This window comes from Meleagris gallopavo, chromosome Z (assembly GCF_905368555.1).
Source record: "Meleagris gallopavo chromosome Z, MGAL_WU_HG_1.1, whole genome shotgun sequence".
NCBI classification, from domain to species: domain Eukaryota; kingdom Metazoa; phylum Chordata; class Aves; order Galliformes; family Phasianidae; genus Meleagris; species Meleagris gallopavo.
Window position 1 is genome coordinate 51,650,963 of NC_139435.1, and position 17,624 is coordinate 51,668,586.

Here is a 17,624-nt window from a genome sequence, read left to right on the forward strand (position 1 = left end):
TATATTCCCACATTTATTTATTTTCTTAAAAGACCATTAAGGAGGCATATATTCATATATATATAAGATTTATTGGAGCTTTATATTATAATTTATTGACACTGACCTTTCAGAAGTTAATGGCAATTCTACATCAGTAAATAGGGTTTAAAAAATTTCCGAAGTATACTAGAACAGTTCCTATGAGTAACTCACATGTAGAAAAGAAACTAGATATCCTAGGCTTTTTGGTAAAATATGGTCTTTGAAGTTAATCATCTTTGGGGGTCAGTATTACTACTTCTATTTATAAGCTCATCTATATTAGTGATTTATAACTTTTGACAGGTAGTTGTCAGTGAGGTTTCTTGTATTATTCACTGTATATTTTTGTATATTCATGGAAAGGTTCAAGGCACAGAGGGGAGAAATTGAGCTTTTGGTTGTGCTTGCTGGTTTAAAAGGTGGATTTCTACTTGTTTGTACAAAGGCTGCCTCCTATTTTATCATATTGACCCACAGCTTTAGAGGCAGATGGTGTTATTGTTGAACCTTCCTGCATCTGACATCATGGGCCAACATAATAGAATTGGTGGCATTACTTTCAGAGCAGCCCTTTAATATTTCCTTGAGGTTGAAGATGTGCTTCAAGTGATGGTAATATAAGGGAATCTTCTTGAATGATTATTGAATGACTTTGCCATCAGAAATGTGTCACTTTCCAGAAGTAAACTGTTCCTGCACAGTCCTCCTTTTGTCCTGTTTTTTGCCTTTCTGATGTGATGTTTTAGTTTCTATGTGTATATACAGAAGGCAGTATTATGCTTCAGAAGACTTACAAGTTTTGAAAGATGTTTGCATGAAAGATCCCAACAAGGCATCTAGCTAATTCTGCTTCTACTTTGACTTATACACATTGTTGCATTTCATTGGACTAAACTGTATGGTAAGCACTTCACAACATTATATAAATTGTCGTCAATATAGTAAAGTAATACAAGATTTCAGAGATTTCATGGCGACTTATTTGCTTTTGACTTATACCATCATTTCAAATTCTGGACTCTCTACATTGGTTAACTATGAAGTCTTGAAGGAAAATATTATTTCTTAAAAGAGTTTTGATTTAGCAGAAATTACATTTACTTTTGTAGAAGCTTGAACAGTTGTCTAAAATGTGGGGAATAGCTGTTATCGTTTCATAACTATTTTAAGGTAAAATTTAAGATTTTAACATCCTTCGAAATGCTTAAATAGCCTTGTTGAAGAGAGAATTTTTACTTCAATTTCCATCATGTGAAAGATACAGGGGTCTTAGAATGCTTGTATGTGTAGAGTAAGGTAGTTTCTAGAGATGTTGTCTGTACTCTAAGTTGTCTTTTCTATTGTCACTTCCAAAAGGACATGGTTGAAGGGATGAGCAGAGTGCTTCATTCATGTTTACTTTACAAAGAACAGTTCTCACATTTTTAGTGTCTTTGTGCAAAATTTAATTTTCCTTGCATTTCTTGAATGTCCCCTGTAGATTCATATCTATAGGGAGTTCTTTATGTGTACCTTCCAACTCTGGGGAGTTACCTTTCTCATAATAAAGACCTATGTATGCTAGATCTTTTTGGCATACTTTGTTTTCTTTTAGTTCTCAGTGTGGAGCATGTCAAGGGAGGGGAAGTACAAGCACACATAAAAGCCTCCTATAAAAATAACTCTAGATAAAGTTTGTTTCTCAGGTACTCATTAATCTGTAGGCAATTTCTAGAGTGACAGGGTCGAGGAAATGATGGTCTGTAAAAAAGTGCAACAGCCTGCATAAAGTCCCAAGACTTTACTGCTAGGAATGTGAAGAATCAGTGTCACCACAAGATAATTTCTGCCATATGCTTTTTCTAATTCTTCTCTGACATTATTTTACATGAGACAGCTGGGTTCAACAGTCTGGTTTATTAGGTCAGTTAGTTTATTTCCCATTGTAAAAGAGACTGCATCCAGATCTTTTCTAACAAGTTAAGCCATAACCTCTTACTTAGGACTGTCTTTGGTATGAAGCCATCCAAAACCTTGCCATCTTATCATTCCAACATGAAAATGTAGCTCATCCCAAGAAGATTGGTTTTGTTCTGCCATGTTTGCTTCTCATTTTTAAACATCAGCCACACTTCATCTTTGCTGACAATCAGTTAGAGACAAGATGAATCTCATTACTTAGGCCGTAGTATATGCAAATATCTTAAGATTTTGTCACAGTTTTGGAATGAAATGGTTACTTAAAGTGGCTCATTTGTGTAAATGATTATGACAGTCTTTATTCTTATGCTGTTTTCCTTAATTGTATTTTTTCCATCCCAGCTTGCTCTGCTGTGCTTCACTTCTTCATCAGTACAGTCAGATTGCTGCCTCCCATTGCTTCTTGTTGCTTCAGCTCTTCATTTTACTTTATGCTGGGACTCTACTCCATGCTCTCAGTCATGGCTTTCAGTGCCATACAGTTCCTCACTACTTGCAGTAGTTAATTCATCAGCTTGATGCCATCTCAGTTTCTGTGTGGCTGCAAATTTTTTCAGTGTTTAGGTGATACCACTGCTTTTGGTTAATATGTTTTTGTGGACTAAAATACTTGAAGAAAATGTGAAAATGCGACATTTGATCTATACTTCTGAAGATCATGGCCAAAATTCTTTCTTTCACCTGAAGTATTAGAAGAAAGCCAGAAACCTATTAGATTTGATGAACATTATTTTTGTGGTCACAGAAGCTCAGAGCTGTCATGCATCATCCTTCATTCAACTCATAAGTGGGTTGTATCCTTCAGCACTGTGTTACAGGTGCCACATCGAGATGATACTCAGTATGTGTCATTTAGGGGAAGTCCAGGTTCTGCCTCTCCTGCACTCTGAGGCTTGACGTCGTGTATGCTTTGAACATAGAAGGAAAGCCTGCATTAGATGACAAACAGAATGACTTGTGCATACTTCCTTCACAGCAGTTTATAAGCACTTGCAGTGTATTATTAAATCTGAGCTAAATTACAATTTCAGAGAGGCTATCCTCCTTCTTTTTTAAAACAATAACTGGAAGTGTTTTGCTCATTATCCTATCTATTTTCCTTTTTGGATAGATATTAATGAATGCAGCATCATCCCAGGAGTCTGTGAAGGTGGTGAATGTTCTAACACAGTGGGAAGTTATTTCTGCCTCTGCCACCGGGGATATGTCTCATCTACAGATGGCTCCCGCTGTATCGGTAGGTGTTCCATCCTGTAGACTTGAAGAACTCTTAAGATTATTGAGGCAATTGATAGACAGCAGCAGAACTTCTATCCCAGCCATCTAGCATTTTCCCCAGGACCTTGGTGTCCTTACTCGCCAGCATTGCGCTTTTCTGACAGCTTAAAATGCATAACTCTGATGACTGCCACAGCAGCAATCATTATCAGTATTCTTGATTACTCTATGTCACTGTAGACAGGAAATCCTGCCAGGGATCTGGGTTTGGGTCTGGGACTTTAGAGATCAGCGTAAGGCATTAAATAGAGCGTGCTGAGTTGTCACTAATTTGACTAGCAAGCCAAATATTAACTTTTGTTAGATTGCAGCCTTTACAAAGCAATTTATTTAAAAAATCTGCTTCAATATTTATAAGAAAGATGTGTGCTTATTTTCTCAGGTGGTAATGCACTTTGTGGATCTTCTTACTAGGTTTCTTTTATACAGCTGCACGTGTGCCGAATATATCAGTATAAACTATACTGATGAATTAATGAAAAATATATGTACAATAATGGTGTATTTTCTGGGTCTCATGTGAGTATTCTTATTTTGGATATCTCAGAGCAGTTTGTTCTCACGTTGGGAAAGGGATGGTAATTCCAAAGGGAGTTCTGAATTACAGATACATGGTGTAAGCCAGCAGCAACACAAGACCTGCAAGGAATTTCACATGAGTAATTTTTTGTGTGATGTAGTCAGTTTTTATATCAAGGCTCATCTGAGGAGTACCAGGCTTTGAATATATTGTGCCTGGTCTCAGGAGTACTAAGAACCTATGATTTCCAATGTGATCAATATTTTGATGGATTTTGGCATATTTTTACAATCCAGTTTTTAAAGTAAGCTTCCAAAACCAGTTGTACACAGAGTGCATGTCCTAATCTGGTAAGGCAGGCTCTTGTGTCAGTCTCCTTCCTTTAAGTAAGTGAACATTTGTCTGGAAGTTACTGTACTGTCAAAGTTCACACTGCTGAATAAATTAGTGCTCAAGAGAAAAGTGAGGAATGTAATCATTAGTACAAATTACTTCATTTTCACCATTTTAAGATAAATGCTTGCTTTTAAAAGTGTCAGAATGTACTTAGCTATTATAATTTATACTACATCCTTCCAACTTAATTAAGCTTTTATCCTATTCAGCATTCAGAGTAAGTGATAGAGGATGTGTCCTTGAAAGCAGTAAGACATAAAATACGTATATATACGAGTATTTCTCATGTGGCAATACTGAAAATACAGTTGTGCATTTAGTCTACCTTTAACGTGTACATAGGTTCAATTGAAACTAATCATGATTGAAAATGATCAAAGGGAAATAAAAATGCTTAGAGTTATTTCTGGCTATAAATTGGAACTTTAATTCATGCAAGCAGGAGCATCTGTCGTAACAAATCTTTAGTTACCAACACAGTAATTGTTTTATACTCTCTGATTAGTAGTTGGACACTTGAAGTGGTCATTAAATCTCATACTAACACTGAAAATGCAGTGTTAGTGTTAGATTTTTAAGAGAAGACTGGATGACATTTATTCATTCAGATGTATCTATACCAAGGAAAAAATAATTTCATTGATATTCTGGTGTTACAGTTTTTATATTGTCTTGGTTTTTGTCACACTGGGCTTTTCAGATTTGTATCTAGTTTCTATTTGTATTGCTTAGTATCCTTTGTATCAGCCATGTTTCCTGTTAGCTTGAACAGACTTTAGGATCTTAAATATATTGTTTATACACTGAGGGTGTGACTTGAATGACGCCCTTGAACTTGTAGCCACTTTGATGCTTTCAGGCACCTAAGATACTAATAGATACTAAGGTAACTATTATTGCCCCAACTGTGACCTAGGGGAAGGCAGCTGGAGTGGGGGCATCTTGCTGATAGTACAGGGGAGCTGTGGGTCTTTTTCTGGGAGGTGGGATGGCTGCTGCTTTGAAGAAGCTAGTGCAGGCCCTCCTTAGTGCAGGCCCAGCTCCTGCTGTTTGGCAGCCATGCTGAGCACTGCAGCATCTTTGTCAACTTTTGAGATTAGAGCAGTGTAATGCTTTATGATTAAAAAATGTGTGAGTGAACAGTTCTTCAGTGTGCTGAAAGAAGAAATCTTGGATGCCCCTCCTCACCCAAGCCTTCTGCCATAAGTATTTTATAGCATTGGGTTCTTTGCTTTACACTCCAGAGCCTATGAAATATTTTGGCCTTTTCTTTTTCAAAGATGAATGAAATCTCCTGATGTTCAACTAAATGTTCAAAATGATTCTTAAACATAGCTTTGAAGTGCGAACCTGTGATTTCAAAAATGCTTGTAATTAAGATTTATGTTTTTGACCTTAGCAACTGTTTATCTTTATTTTATGTAGATATAGATTGTATCTTAGGGTTATCTTGGAATCGGAGAATGTCTTGAACTGGAAGGGACTTTAAACCCACCCTGTCCCAAGCCCTTGCCTGCCCAGCGTCCCATCCAGCCTGGCCTTGAGCTCCTCCAGGGATGGGCACCCACAGCTTCTCTGGGCAGCCATACCAAGGCCTCACTGCCCTCTGAGTAAAGAATTTCCTTCTAAAATCTAGCTAGCATCTCTCTTCTTTTAGTTTAAAGCCATTCCTCTTTGTCTCTTTATTATCAGACCTTGTAAAAAATCCACTTCTGTTTATAAGCTCCCCTCAAGTACTGTAAGGCTGCAGTGAGGTCTCCCTGGAGCCTTCTTTTTTTCCAGGCCGAAGAAAAGATCAGTTCTTTCAGCCTGTCTTTGTAGGAGTGGTACTCCAGCCCTCTGGTCATCTTCACAGCCTACTTCTTCACAGGGCCTACTTCAACATCCTTCCTTTGCTTCGAGGCCCTGAGCCTGGTTGCAGTACACCAGATGGGGCCTCACAAGGACAGACTAGAAGGGAACAGTGATCTTCTGCCTCTTGCATACTGTTTTGTTTTACTGCTTATGTTAATTGTTGGAAAATACTTGAATGAAAATGAATAGCTGACTTTTGTTCTTTCGCATATTTTTTATCTTCAAAATTTATTAATTTCAGTGAAATGTCTTAAAGGAAAGTGTTACATTAAGCTCTTACAGAGCATGATGATGTTAGCATGAGGCTAGACTTGGTAGGAGTTTTGCAAAAAGAAATTTCCTGATTTTGGTTGTTTAAATAAAACCGATGCTAGTTTTCAGTTCTCGTATATATCTGGTTGATATACCAATACCTACTTGATTCTCATAGTAATTCAAAGTTAGCAGCTTTTTGAAATGAATACATTTAAATAGAATGGGTTTATTATTTTTCAACGACTATGTCTGGGAACCTGCTGTAGCAATCCTTTGTCATATTGAAGCTATATTATGAGCAGAGGTAATAAATTGATAAACTAAGTGTTTTTCCTTTCAGTAAATTAGTAGAAGTTTGTCACAGTCCAGCAACTAACATGATTTTCTTCAAGTCATTTGAATAGCAATTGCATATGACTGTCCTAATCATTTTACTGTGACTGCATTGAAATATACACTTTTCTTCCATTTTTGATTGTTCAGTAGCAGAGCAGGCTGTGATATAAAATATTTAGTTGCTGATAGTCTCTTTTTTCAAACTTTATTATTGGCTTAGCCTTGTTTTTTTACAAGCTGTATATCAGTGATGCTGTTAGTAGGTAACACCTGTAGTGAATAAGGATTAATGTGGTTGGGACTGCAGTAACAGTCACAGAATGGTTGAAATTGTCGGGGACCTCTGAGACCATGCAATCCAACCCCAGATCCAACAGGGACACCCAGAGCAGGGTGCCTGGGACTATGGCCAGGTGAGTTTGGAATATCACTATGGAGGAGACCCCACAGCCTTTGGGCAGCCTTTCCCAGGGCGCTCTCCCCTACACATTAAAAGCATATTTTCTGATGTTCAGGGAAAACCTCCTGTGTTTAAGTCTGTGCCTGTTGTTGCTTGCCCTATTGAAACCAAGAAAAAGGAAGGACTGCTAAAGGAGAATGAGTAATTATCAAGGTCCTTATGTTCCGTATACAGCAGTTTCCTTGGCTGGGATCTGAATCTGAAGAAGGTGCTGTTTGCTTTCTTCTAAAAACTTACCCAAGAAAGTCTGAAATAATTGTATGTAATATCCATAGGATTTCTGTTCTTTCTAATACCTCTGTACTGAGTGTTGACAAAGCCAATAGAGAAAGTGTACCTAGTCCTTTCCACAAAATAGTCTGTGAAAGAAATTGAGTACTTGTCATGACCGGAAGGAAAGATGAGTTTGACAACTAGATGTTAGATTAATGCAAGACTAGTATCACTCAAACTAAACGAACATGAAGTAAATTAAATATAAAATGGATTGGTGTTGATCACCTCAGATACTTGTTGGATGTTTTGCTTTGTTTTTAGATACAACATTTCAAACATATTAGTGCTTGTATGAATTGAATAAGGGAAAGTGGCTTTGAGAGTTCATGTTACTATTTTTTGTTTTTTTTTTAAATTGGCTTCCAGATCAGAGGACAAGTACATGTTTCTCCAACTTAGTGAATGGCCGCTGTGCCCAGGAACTTCCTGGTAGGTTCACCAAAAGGCAGTGCTGCTGTGAGTCTGGCCGGTGCTGGGCCATTGGATCTGTTCCAGAGATGTGTCCTGTTAGAGGATCTGGTGAGTGGTCTGGTGGAGGTTTTTTGTTGTTTTGTTTTGTTTTCTCCTTGCTGTCCCTTCTACTTGAGCTGGAGATCGTTTTAAACTACTTTAAAATGTAGGCTAAAAAGAAAAAGATTTAGGTTATTACTCATTCTTGTGTTTTTAATAATGATATTTCCATCTGTGAGCAATTTTTTTCTAGTCCTTTATTGTTTGGGACTAGTTTCTTTAACGTCCTTTTGTTGACTTTGGAAATAGTTCTCGGGAAATGGGGAAGATTTTGTGGTCAAGCTCAAAGAGGAAATGACTCTGAGGGTCCATAGTTCATTTCGATTTAAAGGAACAGCTGCTCTCTCTTTCCATAAAATTTCATGTTACTTTGAACTAGGAATGCATCAGTATTTCATTTATTCTTTCAACTCCATACTCACAGAACAATATTCCACATCCCTCATGAAATGTGTTTTTAGTTTATCTGTATCAAAAATCTCTGAGGTATCAGGGAGTTAGTGTTGTTGGAAACATCAACAAAATGGTTTAAACATACAGTTGTAAATTAAAATATTTCATTTCATTATTCTTAGTGACCTCCCTCAAATAACACCTGTCACAACTATGGAATTCCCTTGAGATTAGAAATGGGAGAGGGAACACATAACATTAAAGACAATGAGGTTGCTGCAGCGTGCAAAGATCTGTATCTTCCTAATAAGCTGACTTTGAAGAGCTGATTTATTTTATGCCTCTTTCTGTGTTCCTGTTCAATAGATGAACACCGCAGGCTTTGTGTGGATGGTGTGCCTGCTGGAGGTGGTTCCAGAGGTGGTGGTGGGACTGGAGGAAATGGATTCCTTCCAGGTGGCAATGGCAATGGCTACAGCCCAGGAGGAGCAGGATTCATTCCCATCCCTGGAAATAATGGTTTCTCCCCAGGTGTAGGTGGAGCAGGGGTAGGAACAGGTGGTCAGACCTCCACTGGAAACGGCCCAATAATAACAGGGCTAAGTAAGTATTTGTGTTGTTATTATTTGCTAATCTCTTCTTCGATTCTTTCAATTTTTTTTTTCCTGTTCAAAAGAACAGTTTTTATTGTGAAAATGGCGCTGTGTTCTTTACACATGTCCTTAGCGTGCCTTTGCATGCAGCCACATACAGGAGACTTCAAATGATATATGAGAAGGCTAGGGAGTCCTTTTTCCAAGAGGAGTTCAGATGTATGGATTTTTTTTTCTTCACTTCACTTAGAGAGTCCTTCAGCCCATAACCACCTTTTGGGTTTGTGTTTACAAGTTGTTTTCACTTACCACATGACTTATCATGACTAAGTTTTGTGTTTATCACAGTCTCTTGATGGTAAGAGCTTTACATTGGCTTATCATGTATTAACTCTATACTAGTTTATCTACTGATTATATACAGCTCACATTTTGTCTTCCCAATTCACCATGAAGATTTGCATTTTTCAGTTGTGCTAGTGCCTGCTGATCCATCTTGATCAGCACTAATAAATTCCAAAGTACTTTCAGAATACTTAGCATTTAAAATAAATGATTCTCTTTCGTTGTTTTCTCAAACGTAGAACTTACTCATTCTGCAAGAGCACTTCCTTGACTGAAAGCCCAAAGTGAAGTCTCATATATGTAAAGTTTACTTGTACTTGAAAATACAAATGTTTGACTTGTGTTCTGCTGTTCGTTTGTTTTTTCATATTAGCAATACTCAATCAGACAATAGACATCTGTAAGCACCATCCCAACCTTTGTTTAAATGGACGTTGTATACCAACCATCTCTAGTTACCGTTGTGAGTGCAATATGGGGTATAAGCAGGATGCAAACGGTGATTGTATTGGTAAGTAAAAATTTCTTAAATCTGTTATTCATTTTTAAAACACTAACATTTTTTAGCTTTCTTTTTTTTGCTCAAGAAAAATGCATTCTATCTTTTCTACAGATGCCATTATGTGAATAATATTGTTCTTGTGAAAGGGAGTGCAAGGACCGTGATATTACTTACACAGAATAATTTATAATCTTCATGAGAGGAAGCAGACATGCTTCCTAAAAGAAAATCTTGACTCAAAAATATGGTTATTGAGTATTGGTCTACTTGGTGGATATAGTACATGGTTCTCTTTACATTCAGCAAGTTCAGTTCTGTTCTCATTTTACTTTTTCATAATGCACTCATAGGTTTTATTTGTAGAAGAATTAATGTTGAATGGCATTCAAGGTAACTAGGATCAGAATTCTTGCTTTTAAAGACACTAAATCACTAATTGAATAGATCAGTTAACTTTTGTTTCTGTTTTCATTTAATAAAATTAATACTGTATACTAACTTCCTATAAATAAGTTACTGCAGACATCACTCTTGCTCTGCCAAATGTTTTTATGAGGAATTTGTATGGAAAAAAAAAAGTAAATTTAGCATACAAAATACTACGTAGAAAGAATGCTGAGATCCTATGTAGAAAGCTGTGGCTCTCTTGATTGAATTAACTTATTGATTCTTTTTATAAAGAGATTTGAAATCTGTGAATGAAAAATAACAGTATTTAAGTATTAAGAGTGTACATATATATATATACACACTCTATATACATATTGTAGAATTTTGTTACAGAAGCTGTGCTTTTGGAATTACTTTCTAGTGTCTCCTGGATTAGGTGAAAATGCAGAATCAAAGAATCACAAAAAATTGTAGTTACTAGAGTCGTTAAAATAATGTTACAATCCCAGACAATCGACTGAAAGCTGTGAATTATTGCAGCTCTGAATTGCACGTTTTCCATTCTGCCTGAATTGCAGGACTTTTTTGGCTTGGCACGCTGCCTTCTGGAGAAGTGAAATGGGACAAGAGTTGAATAGTAGTTTACATTGGATGCCCCTGTTTGTTACTTATGTCACTGTTTTCCTTTCCCATGCCAATTTGATATGTCCCCTGGGAGGATGTTGAAGGGATCGGGAACACAGGAAGTGCTTTTCTCATCATCCCAGTTGGAAACTGGGACCCGAGCAGAAGGAGGAGAATGGATCAGTTGAATATGTGGCTGCATGGATGTCACCACACTGAAGGTTGTGGGTGCTGTGATAGTGAATGCATCCTTGATAGATCAGACATGTTGACATCAGACGGGACATAACTGAACAGGAGAGCCAGTAATATTTTGTCAGCAAGCTGACTGGGCTCAGCAGCAGGGCTATAAACTCTATTTGGTAGGGAAAAGGGTTGTGCTATTGAATGGCAAAGGAAGAGCCAGAGAACACTGCTACTTGAGGAAACTGCCAGGGAAAATCTCAGATTTGTCCCAGAGGATTTTGGGAGTTTCCTTCAAAAAGATAATGCTGCTGGTATCCTAGCTAAAGTGGCTGTACACCAGTGCATGCAGCATGGGAAATATGCAGGGGGAGATGGAAACTGTGGTGCAGTTAGAAAACTGTGACCTAGTTGCTACTATAGAAACATGGAGGGACAAATTTCACAACTGGAACACTACGATTGAGGGCTACAAACTTTCTAAAAGGGATAGGCCCAGCAAGAGGGGTGGAGAGGAGTTGCCCTCTGTCCTCTAAAAACAGCCACAAACAGATTGAGAGAGCTTGTCGGTTGAAATTAGGAAACAAAAAAGATGGTGCTACTAGAGAGGCAGGGGAAGATGGGGCGAGACAGAACTGAACTTGGCAAGGAATGTAAGGAATTCTACAGGTGCATTGGTTAGAAGACATGTGCCTTCTAGAACATTTGTCAGGCCATATGAGGGATGAGCAGGTGATCTGAGATGGCCAGCATGGCTTCATTAAGGGCAGACTGTGCCCGATAGTCTGGTAGCTTCCTATGATGGACTGACAGCATTGGTGGACAAAGGAAAGGCAACTGATGTCTTCTGCTTGGACCTTCTGCAAGTTCTTTCATGTGGTCCCATACCGCATCCTCATCTCTAAACTGGAAAAATATGGATTTTGAAGGCTCCCAGCGCAAGAAGACATTGAGCTTCTGCATTATAAGGAAAGCAGTTTAGTACCTTTCTCTCTGGTCTTTTGTGTACTTGGAGAGTGTTAAGGTTCTTCTAAATTGTCACCTGTGATATATATAGCAAACCCAACTTTTATCAGCTTTTTTCTCTTTGCCAAAAGTTTTATAGACCACTAATCTGGTTGGGAAATACTAGGGATTTATTCTCTTGCTACATTTTTGGGCGACAGTAAGTGTAAGTGCATTGGAATTGAGGAATAGGTGTGTTGGTGTAAGTCTGCCTTGCCTGGATATACTTTGTTTCCATTGTGTTTAGAGTTCTTTCCATTTGTTGACAGTAGTTAATTTTGTGTCACTGTAATCAGTATCTCCAAACTGTGGTGAGCCTTGACTCTTGGGAAATTGTCTTGGAAGGCTCTCCTGTAAGCAGTATCTCCTGAAAGCTGGCATGTTAAAATAATCTGAACTAATCATTACTAATTATTTTGGCTCTTCAGTGGCTTGTAGTTTAAGGAGCTGCTTATATTTACAAGATGGTAAACTTTATGAATATTTGTTTCGATAACACAGCTTTGTTTCACTGTTACTTTCTAATTGTATTACAAAGAAGTAGTAAGAGTGTATTAAGTGCCACATTGAAGTGCTGGTTTGTGAATATTAGTTGCTGTGAATCACACAAAGTTGTCTCAGACACGAAGTCAACTGCATGTGTGTATTGATAAATATTATCTCATATTAGAGGGTTGCTTCAGTCTAATTTAGGTACTTTTACTGAAATAACAGACTTGGGGTATTGATAACATTTGAATTTCACTACATAAAGTAGGGTTAATGGTATATAAATGATCTCTGCTTCTATACTGCTCTTTCTGGCTGTCTACTTCCCAAACAGTAAATTAAGAAGTTATTAAATTTTTGTTTAAAGAAAAGAGAATTATTATTTCGAAGTTATTCTGTCAAATCAAAACATAATCATATCATTATCGTATCATAAAATGGCTTGGGCTGGAAGGGCCCTTAAAGCCCACCCAGCCCGAACCCGTGCCATGGGAAGGGCTGCCCCCCCTCCCCCCCCAGCTCAGTTGCCCAGGGCCCCATCCAACCTGGTCTTGAGCGCCTCCAGGGATTGGGCACCACAGCTTCTCTGGGCAGCTGTGCCAGGGCCTCAACACCCTCTGAGTAATGAATTTCCTTCTAATGATTAACTTAAATCAACATTTCCCTCTTCTCCTATCACTATGAGACCATGTGAAAAACCAACTTGCTCTTTGCTTATAGGATCTCCTTAAGTACTGGAAGTTACATACTGCATTTTGACCTAAACTTGCATTATGCATCTCTCATGATGCAATGTTATCTGATGAGGCTTAAGGACCAATAGCAGTGCTAAGTGACCTCACGCTAAAAGTACCAATTTGAGAAAATGGCATGTTTGTAATACTGCTACATCTAATTAATTTTGTTGATAAAACACTATATAAAACTGTAGGTACATTGAAAGTGGCAGTAATCAAATAGCTGTGGTCTGCTGAGATTTGTATTACCAGACAACTAGACTTCTGTGTTTTAAATTTTATAACGCATCTTCAGACTCGTCACAGTAAGTCTTAAGTGGGTTTTGGAAGTTCCATTTTGTCTCTTCTGACAAGTGTTACAGGTGTAAACCCTGAGAAAGGGATATAATTGTGATGTAAGTGATGAAAAAGAAATATTTGTCACTGAAAGGGGTATGGGCTAAAAAAAATGGGCTAAATATCTGTCTCATGTTTCCTGTTTACAATTCTTGGATTTGCATGTTTGCAATGCAAACTCAAAGCCAAGAACTTCTTAATATTAACATATACTTGCCGTTTCCGTATTTTACCAACAGTTTATAAAAATAAGAGGAACTTAAAATGCATATTTTATAGGGAAATCATCTCATGCACAAGGCTTTGCAGGAATTTCGAAAGCTTATGTCAGCTATTTCAAAGATGAACATTGCATTCTTGCTGTAGAATTTATAAATCTATTTACAGTGAGATCCTCTTATAACATGAATATTTCTTTAACAGATTAAGCTAATTGGCTTATAATAATGCCATAAATGTCAATTTATGTAGGAAAACTAAACAGTATAGAGAAGTGCTTTATCTATTATTTATAAGTTTCCTCTGTCCTCCCCTATCATAAAGCAACATAAATATACAGTAAATTCATTCGAATTATAGTATTTGGCAAAATGTTAGTGTGAAAATGTCATTTAGATTTTGATATCTTTTTGGTAGCTGAGAACTCTGTTCTGATAGAATCATGCTCAGGTCTCCTTTGTTCCCAAACTGGCTGAACACTGGGGGAATATACCTACTCAAGAGGAAAAGCATCCCAACAAACACGCACTGTAGAGAAGCCTGGTGGCAGGACGGTGCTATAACTACACAGACATTTTTGTTGCAAAGTAAAAAGCTGATATGTTTTGTCTTCTTAATTGTATTTAACATTCTGGATTTCTCTTTTCTTTACTTTGCTTCATTCTTGTGGTTTTACTGGAGTGGTGCCTATGCAAAAAGGAATAAGCTAAATATGTGTAAAAGAAGGTATTTGATTCTTCCATTTATTTTACCTTCATTTACTTAACTGTTTACCCAAAACAATCTGTTTATATCTAAACACCAGAAATATTGTAAACCAACTCACAAAATCATTGATTTGGGTAGTCCTAGATCTTATTGAAGTGTATATTGATGTCACTAGTTTTAACTGTGTATACATAAAGTCCCGTGAAGTGTGTGACATTGTTTATGGTTCAATTGACAGATGTATAATCTAGTTATTCATATTACAGCATGTATTTATTTAACAGTAAGTGAAAATCATAGAGTCATAGGATGTTCTGTGTTGGAAAAAAAATACTTTTTATGAGTTTAATCTCTAATTCAGTACTATTATTTTCAAGATATAATGATTTAAGTTTTAAAACTAGAACTGATAAAGGTGGGAGCTTGTGGAGGGCTTCAGAGACCATAATGAGGAAGAACAAACTGTGTCATTTTGGAGCTAGGAATAGCTTTCTTAGTCCAGAGAACAATTGACTCATAGAAAGCCATTGAGAATCGAACCTGAGAAGGGTTCTTGAAAGGCAATAAGTTTTTAGGGCCCTGTGTCAAATGGGAGTAATTTTCGATTGGTTGCCTAAAATTTAAACTGGTTGAAATATATTTGATCGCTCCAAAAAACCAAAAGCTTTTGAAGAGGAAAATAAGGTTCACTCTAGAGAAGAAGTAGAATAAATACAGCACTACTGAAATGTAAAAACAGGGTAGGGCTGAGGTTGCAGTGAAGCTTAAATAATTGAGATGTAATACACAGAGTGCAGCCTCATTAAGAATCCCTTCTGCTGATGTGTGGCCCTTCCTCACATTTCTACAATAAACCTGTAATATAGTTTTTAGATGACAAGATCTGCTCTGCTTTTAAAATGCCTGTTTTGATTAGTGCTGGTTTTATTCTGAAGAACAAGTGGTCAGAGACTCTGCTGACTAAAGGGTTGCTTTACCTGGCAACTGTCAGATAATGTGTCCAAAATCCTCATACTTCATTGTTCTTTTTTCTTCCAAGGCACATGCAAAATGATGCAGTGACACTTTTTCTTGAAAATGTCAGGCTAGTTGCTATGAGAACTGTGTGTTCTTAGGAAAGTCATGATTTTGTATCATTAACAAGTTTTAAGTTTCAAGATTTGACAGTTTACTGTCTTTTTCACTTAGAAGCTTTTAGGCTTGAAAAATAAGATGTGTACATGGTGTGTTGACTGATGTTCCCCTGTGCTGCCAACAGATGTTGATGAATGCACGTCCAACCCATGCTCTAATGGAGATTGTGTCAACACACCTGGTTCATATTACTGCAAGTGCCATGCGGGTTTCCAGAGAACTCCTACCAAGCAAGCTTGCATTGGTAAGAAAATCGGCTTCATGTCTACTGATATTGCGGATGTTCTGTCTTCTGTCAGAGTATGTTCAAAGTAGTTGCTAATGCTATTTTAATAAATTCCAATAGACTTTGTATTAATTAGAATCCTTGTTCTGGGCTGCCATTTCGCTGATCGTGTTATTCCATTATGCTGGAATACCTATTACTTGACCAGTCCATTCTAACTAAGAATTCTACAAAAAATAAGGAAATGGACTATTATTATGCAAGCGTGCATTTATGTACGGAAGCAGATGAATGTGTGGACAGATTTTTAGAGGTGCTTTTAATGTAATTGTTGAGCGCCACTGCCAAAAGTTTATTGTACAAGTTTGCAAGATACTATTTTTTTTGTATCTCCAATGGAAAGAGAATGAATTCTTAACTATTTATTATTTTTTTCAAAGTAATATTTAAGCAACATCCCTGCATTTTTCAACGCAATTATTGTCACTATATGCATTTTTATTTTATGGTAACTTTTCCCTGTTTTTTTTTTTTTTTTCTCTCCCCTTTAGATATAGACGAGTGCATCCAGAATGGTGTCCTTTGTAAAAACGGCCGGTGTGTAAACACTGATGGAAGTTTTCAGTGTATTTGCAATGCTGGATTTGAACTGACTACAGATGGAAAAAACTGTGTGGGTAAGAACTCTTCTTCATATATGGCATGCACTGGTCTGGTGATTGTAGAAATTGTATTTCATAGTGCTCTTTACCTTTTGTGAAATAAGACATGACCTGATGAGAACTTAATCCTCTGTGGTCAAATAGACGTTGTAGGAAACAGTGTGCTCTCAAATAACAGTTGATGTCATTTTTGTTTTCAAAGCAACATCTCAAGACACAAGTAGCTCAGTGCCAGGAATAGCATTTTTCCCTAGAGCTTCACAGTAAGCACTTCCTATATCAGCACTGCTGAAGAAATCATTGTTTTTATATTGGCTGTACTGGATCAAAAAATCTTCAAAGATAAAAAGCAGTTTGCAGCAAGCTCTTAATTAGAACAGGTGATTGAAGCTTTCTCATAATGAAAAAATATGCACTGCTATTCCATGCACAGTCTGCTGAAACACATAAAACAACGGATTATGATGGTGTACACATTTGCTGCTTTGTCTGTAGGTTGTAAACTTCAGATGTTTCATCTGTTGAAAGAGTAATTTAATTTTAAAGTGAAAGAGTCTGTCACATCTCTCCTGAGTGCTTATTTACACTGTGTCATATTTTGGAGGTGAAGAGTTATAAACAGTTCTCTTTGCAATGCTTTGCAGACCATGATGAGTGTACAACTACAAACATGTGTTTAAATGGGATGTGCATAAATGAGGATGGGAGTTTTAAATGCATCTGCAAACCAGGATTTGTTCTGTCTCCAAATGGGCGCTACTGTACTGGTATGTACAACTGTGGAGTAACATGTTGGGACAGTTTCGACTAAAACAGCTTTTCCTCATTTTCATTCGTGCAAGAACGGCAATCTCATCAGATTGATTTGATATCATACTAGTACCTTACTAATTTGTTACTGAAGGTGTCTTAAGCTTCCTGAAGATAGTTCTTTAAATTACATTCTTAAATTTTCTTTTGAAATAACTGAATTATTTAGCTATTTTAGCTATTTCAGCTATTACTATTACAAAGTACTGCAATGTGGTAAATTAGGTTGAAACATCTTGGAATCATTTCAAATGCAGCAAAATATGCAGACCTTTCATGAAATGGTAGAATGAGTGGAATACAGGAAGTTTAAAATGGTTAAAATGTTTTATTTTGAACATACATGAATATTCCTTCCATACCAGTATTCTAGCAATTCAAAATTTAGGACACCATGTTT

At 37.1% G+C, this 17,624-nt stretch overlaps 1 protein-coding gene across 1 annotated transcript in view; it reads left to right on the forward strand.

Moving 5' to 3' along the window:
* Window positions 1-17,624, forward strand: part of FBN2 (fibrillin 2) — a 167,873-nt gene that overhangs the window by 56,019 nt on the left and 94,230 nt on the right. Inside the window, exons 8-14 of the mRNA XM_085213340.1 lie at window positions 3,095-3,220; window positions 7,725-7,877; window positions 8,628-8,864; window positions 9,573-9,710; window positions 15,651-15,770; window positions 16,304-16,429; window positions 17,059-17,181. Coding sequence (XP_085069466.1) covers window positions 3,095-3,220; window positions 7,725-7,877; window positions 8,628-8,864; window positions 9,573-9,710; window positions 15,651-15,770; window positions 16,304-16,429; window positions 17,059-17,181 — 1,023 coding nt within the window. The remainder of the gene's footprint in view (window positions 1-3,094; window positions 3,221-7,724; window positions 7,878-8,627; window positions 8,865-9,572; window positions 9,711-15,650; window positions 15,771-16,303; window positions 16,430-17,058; window positions 17,182-17,624) is intronic.